This window comes from Neltuma alba, unplaced genomic scaffold (assembly GCF_004799145.2).
Source record: "Neltuma alba isolate B1F8T4 unplaced genomic scaffold, ASM479914v2 tig00007051_pilon, whole genome shotgun sequence".
Taxonomy (NCBI): Eukaryota; Viridiplantae; Streptophyta; class Magnoliopsida; order Fabales; family Fabaceae; genus Neltuma; species Neltuma alba.
The window spans coordinates 18,793-28,201 of record NW_021634658.1 but is presented as its reverse complement, the minus strand read 5'-3'; the positions used below and the strand labels follow the sequence as shown (position 1 = coordinate 28,201).

The 9,409-nt window shown below is 32.7% G+C and overlaps 1 protein-coding gene across 1 annotated transcript; it reads right to left on the bottom strand.

Moving 5' to 3' along the window:
• Positions 1 to 3,425: 3,425 nt before the first annotated feature.
• Positions 3,426 to 6,805, bottom strand: LOC114751719 (probable polygalacturonase). Its single transcript, XM_028940391.1, has 6 exons — positions 6,580 to 6,805; positions 5,721 to 6,041; positions 5,309 to 5,429; positions 5,022 to 5,196; positions 4,862 to 4,932; positions 3,426 to 4,632 (listed from the first exon to the last, which is right to left on the bottom strand). Exons 1-6 carry the CDS (start codon positions 6,583 to 6,585, stop codon positions 3,953 to 3,955), a joined length of 1,374 nt encoding a protein of 457 aa, XP_028796224.1. The 5' UTR covers positions 6,586 to 6,805; the 3' UTR covers positions 3,426 to 3,952.
• Between the last annotated feature and the right edge of the window lie 2,604 nt (positions 6,806 to 9,409).

The following is a 9,409-nucleotide window of genomic DNA, read 5'->3' as shown; positions in this document are numbered from 1 at the left end:
ACATCACAGGCACTTCTGAACCAAGCATAACTATAGTTACTTACAGAAGCGAAAGTGTAGCTAGACTAAGAAGTTAAAGTACAAGTGAAGGTTCACGAACGGCGTACGGTAGAATAGGCCGGAGGAGAATGATATTCAGAAGCGGAAACACAGGCTGTAGCAACTACTAGCAATAGCAGCGAGGGCAACAGCCGCTTCTCTCTCAAGTGTTTCCCGCGCCGCCGTTGGACGCTGCCTCGGTGTGCCAGAGGTAAAAGGAAGGATGGAGGCTACGTAGCCCAATGGGCCTTATTTGATGCAGGCTACCTGGCCCAATGGGTCTAAATATTCTGAACTTCTCTGGGTACCGAGAGTATCCTCTAATATCTCATGTTTTGGTTATTAAAACTTTTAATCAAAGTATAATAAATTTATGGGAAGAAAACATAAAATACCCTGAAAATTGCTAAAAAGGTAAATTTTAAAATTTTAATTCAGACTCCTAATACTATTTTGAAATTTTCAAATCTTGTAAAATTACATAAATGCCCTTTACTATATTTTTCTTTAAAAAAAAATTTGTCATCTCAATCAATGACTATCCTGTTTTATGTATTGACAACTCTTTTATAGCTGTGGATTATATTTATTTTTAGAATTCTGATAACTACTCTTTTTAGTTATGCACTACTTTTGTTTACGACCAAGGTTATCAAATTCACGAGTTTAAGCAAACTCGTGATAATGATATAAAATCGGATCATAAACTCAGATCGTAAATTTGTAAAAGTTTACTTTTATTAATAAACTGATATTAAAAGTATATAATCAAATAATTAATATACAAAAATGATAATAATTTCATTTAAATATATTTCATATTTAAATAATTGAAATTATATTCATCAATGTTCATAATTTATCACATTCAAAAAAAATTTTGTATAGAATTCATATATAAAGTCACTAAATAAATCAAATCCAAAAATTTAGTACGAGTTTAAGAGTAAGTTAACACGATTTTGTAAGTTAAAACGTAAAAAAAACAGTAAACTCGTTAAATAAATTCGTAAGTTTAACCGAGTTTACAATTATCACAATTTAAAAGTGAATCGACACGGTTTTGTTAGTTGAAAATGTAAAATCGTTAAACTCAGAGACTCAATTTGCGAGTTTGACAATAGTGTTTACGATTGACTATTTTTGTTTTTAAAAATTTGGTATGTACTCTTGTTTAACTATCGACTACTCTAGTTTTACTATTGATTGTTTTTGTTTCAAAAACTAAAAAAAAATGTATTAAGTGTTGTTAGAAATCTAGGAACTACTTTTTATTTAGTTATTTATTACTCCTGTGTAGTTAATAATTATACTTTTTAATCATTAGAACTTTAAAAATAAAAGTAGTTAATATTAAACTAAAATAGTCAATGGTTATGTGAAAATGGTCACTAAGAGTAATAACAATGTTATCATTTTACAATATTTTAAAATTCCAAAGTAGAAAAAATAGTCTAATTTGGATTTTAAATTTACCCAGCCTAATTTATCTTTTAATATTTTGAGACTATTTTAATGTCATTTTAAAAAAGTATCACCATAATTTTAAAATTTAAAATAAAGTGTCATTTTTCGACCAAATTAATAAAGCATCGTTCTTACCTTAAATTTGGAAGTGTTTTCACATGCAGGGCTCTACTTATCGTGTAGAGGAGTAACAAATGACTATGATTTTACTGGGAACATTTAAAAAGCAACAAACAGGGGGAGATGGCTCTGTCGACCAAAAAAAATAATGTTACAATTTCAAGTCCAAAGTAATTTAAAAAAACTGAGTTTATACCATAAAAAAGATGTCGACTATGAAATCTTAAAATGTCGATTAAAAACATTAGTTGGTCCTTTATTGATATTTAAAAAATAACAAAAATACTCATATTCGCGTATGAGTCTAAGAATCTGAAAAAGACAAGTCAAAAATGTCAAAAACTAAGTTAGAAATTCTTAAATCCTCAATTTGAATCTTGTTCAATTGAGCATTATTTTCATATCATAGTTTGACTTTAAGAAACGACAATATATAATATATAAGTTTAAAATGATGGAAAAGCAAATATAAAAAAATTGCCTAGATGAAAACAAATACAGCTAAAGCTTTTAAGACTTCCTATTCAGTTTTCAGCACTTTCAAATTCAAGCTAGTATTTTCCAACCTGTACGTGAACAGGGACATTTTTTCCATTGACTTCTTTTCGAAAAAAATTTAGTAGAAAATTAAGGTTGTTAATTGATATTTTAAAATCTGGAAATTTGAAAGTGGCATTACCATTGTTATATTATTCCAAAATGTCATTTTCCTCACAACTAGTAATGCGTCATCGTTGTGGAATTTTTGAGCTTAACAAAACACCTTTCTGGTGGGAGAAATAATATAGGTAAGCTTGAGCCAACAACCTCCGAGCACAGCCTCGAACAGAAAGATGCTCTCCAATGATTGCTTTACTAATTTTGGAATCCCATGCACCAACTGCCTAATTTCTTTCATATTTTTCAATTTAATTATTATAACATGTATATAAAAGCAATACTAAATGCAGTAATTAGATAACTAATTTCTATGAATCAAAAAAAATAATGAAATTGTTTAATTGTAAAATATCCTTTTTAATCATTTATATGAAATATAACTCATTTGATGAAAAAATTTCTTGAAAATATGCAATAAGAAAGGTTCAGGAAAAATATTATAAATTTCAAAAACAAAATAAATTAAAATGTTATATTTAAAATAAAAACAAACCCACCAACTAGTTCTTTTTTTAAGACTTTATCAGCTAGTTTTCAAACTTAGAACAGGTGTAATAATTTATTTTTCTTTGGAGTTTGGACTTTTGTGAACTTGCATGTGCTTGCGCACAAATGCTGCCTCAACAAATTATGCCCAAGACAAAGCGTATATTTTGTGGCGCTTGGAATAATAAATTTCCAGCGATTACATTACATATACTTCCCTATATTCATATCACCATACCTATAACTTGCTAAACCAAACACATTCCAATAAATAAAAGTAGCAGCTGAACCCATGATCACCACTTCAAAAAGGTGATTCTTCAAATGCTGTTTTTGACCGACGTATGGTTGGATTATGCTGAGAAAAGAATATACACACACATATTCATGGGGTAAAATAAAAAGAGGTGTTTATAGAAATTGGTTGAGACAACTTTAAGACCAAGGGGGTGTTTGGGAAGCTATAAAAGTGTTCTCAAAACACTTTTCCACAAATTGAGACAAACTCCTCCACATATTTACTTTGTGTATTGTAAAATCACTTTTAAATCATGGTTTTGTTTTCATCCAAACACATCCCAAAGTATCTATTAGACGAACACAATTGTTTTCTTATGTTTAACGAGGTACCACCAAATCTTACACAAGGGACATAAGGCTCAAAGTTGAACTTTCTTTAATTGGAAGTATCACTCAAATCCATTACATGATTTACAGTAATAGAAAAACAATCACAATGAACTGACATGCAAAATTATCCAACGCTGATTCCTCCTGTTGCGGCACTAACAAAATTTCATTACAGCATGAATGAAGATATGAAGCTGTACAACAAATAATGTGATGATGATGATGGGGATGATGATGAAGAAAAAAAATGAACAACCCAGACAACCCTTCTCTTATTGGAACATAAGTGACCTAATCTGAGACAACACAGGGCAATTCATTCTTTTCCAATCAATGTGAAGGCATGGCACTCAAGAATATGAATTTCTACTTGAGGAAGGAACTGGCAAACAGTCCTTAAGGTGTTCGCTATCGGATCTTCCAATGAAAAATCACTCGTGGACATTTGTTTTATCATCAATCCTTTCAAAAAGAAACTGTCCACGTGTGAAAATTTAATTGGCCAATTCAATGACAAACACTCAAGTAACTGCAACTATGTTCTGTCGGATCACAGGATAGAGGTTTTACTTTTTCCAATGATGCTGCTGATGAGGGTGAAGCAGGATGAAGAAGAATTCCAGGAGCTAGCAAGGTTGGGGCAAGGTCGTGGGAGAACTGAGACAGAATAACCAGACACATTTGAGCATTCCCAGGAAAAGGGAGAGACAGGATTTATAGATAAGGATATGTTGGAGAGGCATATGTTAGTGAAAGGAGATTCTGGAATCCCAGTGAAGTTCCCAGCTATGGTGATGTTTGAGCCAGTCACATCCTGTAGGGTGATGTGATCCAATTGGGGAAGAGCATCAGGATCAAATTTATCATCTGGATGAGACCCACAATGTCCTGTGGCTGAAAATGCCTTGTAGATATTCTCCATTTCTACATCTGATATCAAGATTTCTCTGATATAGCCACCTCTGCCTTTAGTGGTTCTGAACTCAATCCCACTGTGTGAGTTGTGAAGATGAACATGCTCCACCAGAACATTCGAGATGCCTCCAGACATCTCACTTCCAAATGCAAGGGTAGAGCCAGAAGATGCTTCAAGATAAACCCTTCTGATATGCACATTCTTGGTGGGCCTCCCATAGGCAATTCCATACTCATCCCACCCACTTTTGAGAGCAATTGCGTCGAAACCCATGATGATGATACAATCTTCTATACAAACATTATCAGAAGAATCTGGAAACATGAATTGCATAGACATCAGCTATGAAACGGCTGAGGTAAAATATTTAAGCTTTTCAGTGAACCCTTGCGAATAATAGAGCGAACCTATGACTATTGGATCATATAGGTTATGACATCATGCCAAGCACCAATTTTAACTCAATCGAAGTTAAAATAATGTGTCTAATAAAAGTCATTCTCAGCATATGAACAACAAAAAGTTTGGTCGAGGACAACAAACCTGGAACTATACCAACAGTATAAGGTGAATCTGGAGGAGCAGAGATTGAAATATTTTGAATAATCACATTGCTGCATCATATCACAAGTCTAACCGAGTCAGTACAATTTCATCTAAAACAAGTATAAGATCGTTCAAAGTTAAGATAACACAAACATACCTACAATAAACTGGGTGAATGCTATATGCAGGAGCATTTAAGATTGTAAGATTTGAAACAACCACGTATTCAGAGGCTACAATTTCAACCAGATGAGGACGACTATAGTTTAAGGAATGAGAGTTAAATTTGTCCCACCAAGCCGTTCCCATGCCATCAATAGTTCCATTATTGCCTGGTAAATCACATAAAGATGTTAAAATCGTAATGACGGAAGCAAATGCCATTTGGAGAAGTTCTAAAGAGGTTCTGCTGAGAGAGGCAAAGGCTGGTTAGCAAAAATAAACCTGTTATGACCACATCTTCTAACTTGTATCCATTTATCAAGCTCTGATATCTTCCTCCTGGAACTTCTGTCCCTCGACCATACGAAGGTAAGGGTTCAACCACATCCCAATAAGATGGATCCTAAATAAAGAAAAACCAACAAGTAGAAAACTCAAAGTTCAGGATTACCCTCAAGAGAGCAACAAAAACGACACTAACTAGCATTCAATATCTGCGACGTATGGTGTCATCATCAATTCAATACTCAAATAATCCTTCTATATGTATCTAAGAATATGTTTTTGTTTCATCCTAGAAAACTTTTATCCTCAGAGAATTGTGTCAGTATCATCATCTTAGTAATCCTGAAATGGCTAAGTTGAAACAAAGTTAAAATCTTTATAGAATCAAATTGAGTTTGGGCGAAAATACCTGAGATCCAATGATAACAGCGCCTTTTTCCAAGAAGAGGGTGAGATGGCTGGTGAGATTGAAGCTTCCTGTGAGCCATTTCCCTGGGGGCACATATAGCTGAGCGCCACCCTTGTCAGCGAATGACTTAAGATAGAATATGGCATTCTGGAAAGCAATAGTGTTCAATGTTTTGCCATCTCCAACTGCACCAAACTCCTGAATGGACACACTGTGTGGTCTTGGATCTAGTTCTGGATTAAAATCACATTGTCCACCACTTCCGTCACCGTTGATATTTACGACATTGCTCAATGCCAATAGCAGCAAGAGCAATGCCACCTGAAAGAGAGTCAACAATAAATTTAGAGACAGATGATATTCTTCTCTGGGGAAATACATCATATAGTTTCCATGCATATCTGATAAGAATGTGCATTGGCTTTGATAACAAATCTGAGTAAGTCAATCATCCAACAGAAACACAACTAATGGATTGAAAGCAGTTGAAAACTCACAACAGATTATACCAAGTCAGGATAACACTGAAGCATATAGAGCTTCAAACAAAATGTGTGGCCAGAGGAGTAATAAAACATGTCGGGGTTTATCAGATCATACAGAATTTGATCAGAGCCTACCACAGAGGGTAAGCAACAAGAGCAAATCCGATACGAGAGAACCCAAAGAAACATATTTTTGACTCAAGACTTTCTAAAATCGAAACAAAGATTGGAAAAAAAGTTCAAAAGCAACCATCGCAGTTCATCGACCCAAAGCTATCCCGTTAAGGGATATCCAGATTAGGCTCGAGCGACAGGAAGATGAAAGCATGGCAAAATAAAACCCATAGGAAAACGAACAAAAGAAACGTACTTACTAGCATCTTCTTGGGTCAAAGCTGAAGGAGACAAAGACCGGCGCTAATGCCCAAGCACAAAGAAATAACTAAAGTGCAGAGAAGAAGGAGAGGAAAAAGGGGAAGAGAGAGAGGGGAAGAAGAAGAAGCACCTACAGAACCGGGGCAGCTTTATGCAAGGTTTGAGAGTATCATAAGCATTAATTATATAAATGACAGCAACAGATCGAACAGCAGTGGCCTCTAATCATTTTTCTCTACATAAGCAGTGGTTTTTGTTAAGAGAAGAAATTGTAATAGAAAACGAGAAAGGTACTACAACAACAAAAAAATGACAGCTTTCGATGCATTAAAAAATACAAGAAGAAAAAGCCACCAGGCAAATCGAGCAGGACAAGTGGGGAAGAGAATAATGTGGTGGGGGAAAATAAAAATAAAACACATTAATTAATAATTAATTGACACTAATTGCAATTTACTCTGTTCATCAATATGATGAATAACGTCTCTAGCCGACAAAATCGTTTGAAACGGCCCTCCTGGCTGCATTGGAACACAGAGAAAGAGCGTGTTCGTGCTTCTTTACCAATAATAATAATAATTTTTTTTGTCTGAACATATGATAATAAGCTAAAAGTTAAAAGACAACACAGTAAAAATTTTGCCCATTCCCTGCTTCAAAACATAATAAAATTTAATTATAAATAAATACCAAAATTTGCATGTTCAATAATTTAGTATCAATACCAAATATCATGCCGGAAAAAATCATTATTATAAACTAAGAATAATATTTTTTAAAAAAAAACTTGGGCAACTTCAAAATAATCTACAAAAACATTTAATTTCTTTATTAAATTGAGATTCATAAAATTCATAGAATTTAATTATTGGCAATAGAAAAAGTACTCCCTCCAATTTTATCTATGAGATATAAATGACCTGATTGTGTAAATTAAAGAGACGGTCAAAATTAATTAAAAACAAAAAAATGTAAAAAGTATAATTTCTTAAATATAGATTTATTTATGAAAATAGTGAGTTGAGAATGTGACAAAAAAAAAAGAAGATAAATTAGTGAAGAAACATGTATTTGAAGGGTAAAATTAAAAAATACTACCTCCGGTCCTTGATATAAGACCTTCTTTGATTTTTATTTTGGTCCTAATTATAAAATTCAATCCATTTTTTCTCTCATATTTATGCATTTTTCCTAAGATAGTCTCTCTAATAATGACAATTCTAGCTAATAAATTTGATTAGTAAGGATATTTTATAAAAGACAACACTTATTTATTACAAATAATTAATTTAACTTATTTTTTTAATTTTTTTAAATTAGTCAACTAGTTCTTATAATTAGGATCAGAGGTAATAGTAGATTAAGATTCCAAGACAATTTCTGCAATTTATAATAAATAAAAAATTTAAAAATTGTCAAAATATTTAAAAAAATAAAAATAGGAATTGTGTTTGGGTCTTTATAGGTAACTGTATACGTGGGAGAGTGAGAAGGGGGAACAGTGGAATGGTGTAATAGCTGGTTTACATTTGTAAGACAGTGATTAGTGCGGAAAAAACATAGGACTTAATGGAGAGGGCAAATGATAAGGTGACGGCGAGCGACAGCAAATAAAAGCCTGGCAATGTGACACGTAAGAGTGGGCGTGAGGGGGAGGTACGAAGGAGAAGGGTGCACCGGTGGGCGAGAGGAGTGATAAAAGAGAATAATAATAATAATAAGTGAAGGAGTGCATGGGGCATCGAGAGACGGCATGTGGATTGACAGAAGAGAAGGGGGTAGAGTGGGGCCCACGTCAATCATGCCAAGATGCTAGCCTGGCATGACGGAACACAACACATTTCAAAATAATCAACCAATCGCAATAAAAAGTCCAACTTCTCTGCGACACGTCACCCTTTACTTCCCCATTTTCCCCTTTGAGCTGGACTTTTCCATTTTTTAAAATAAATGATGATATGTGCTCCTCCAACTCATACAAATTCCAAAATAAATCAATCAATATAAATATAAATAAACAATACAAATCGGTATTCATCCATCAATATTATTATTACCGTCCAGGTCAAAAAAATCAATATTATTATTAATAGTTTAATAACTGACATTCTAATAAGTTAAAATTTTACAATTACAATAAAATAACGAAATAAGTTATAAACTTGCATTGTTTCACCTTAGTTAAAAAAACACTTTAAATTTCATTAATTATATTTTAAAATTTAATAACTTTTCAATTTTACTCTTATATACTTTTAAAAAAATTATGGGTAATATTATATATTACAATAGATTTAGTGAAATGATTAATATTAGAGACTTAAAATATAATACTAGCTTCTGATCGGATGTAATACATTTTTTATTTGTCCTATAAATAAAGACAAAAAATACATATTATATTAATGTCAATGTCTTTAATAAAATATGAATGTTAAATACTCATCCGGTCCTTAATATAAGACCTAATTATTGAGTTGGTTTTGGTCTTAAATATAAGACCCATTTCTCATATTTATTAATTTTCTCTAAATTACCCCTATGGTTATTCCCTCAACTATAATCAAGTAGAAGAGAGAGATGTGGTATTAAGAAAGATGATTATGGTGTTTTAGGAAAAATGTGTCACTTTTCTTATAATTAACTAATTTACCTAACTTCTTTAATCTAATCAAATTAGTTAAATGGGTCTTATATTAAGGATCGGAGGAGTATAAAATTTATGGCAGATTGTTTTTTGATATGCGGAAATCCATATAAACTTTTTCAGATTCCATATAACAACACCATCGCCATCACCTGCAAAAGTGAGGAACAAATACGCTATAT

Coding starts and splice junctions, on each gene's coding strand:
- LOC114751719 (XM_028940391.1), bottom strand. Junction 5,197..5,308: donor AGAAGATGTGGTCATAACAG/GTTTATTTTTGC, acceptor GTGATTTACCAG/GCAATAATGGAACTATTGAT. Junction 4,633..4,861: donor TACTGTTGGTATAGTTCCAG/GTTTGTTGTCCT, acceptor TCATGTTTCCAG/ATTCTTCTGATAATGTTTGT.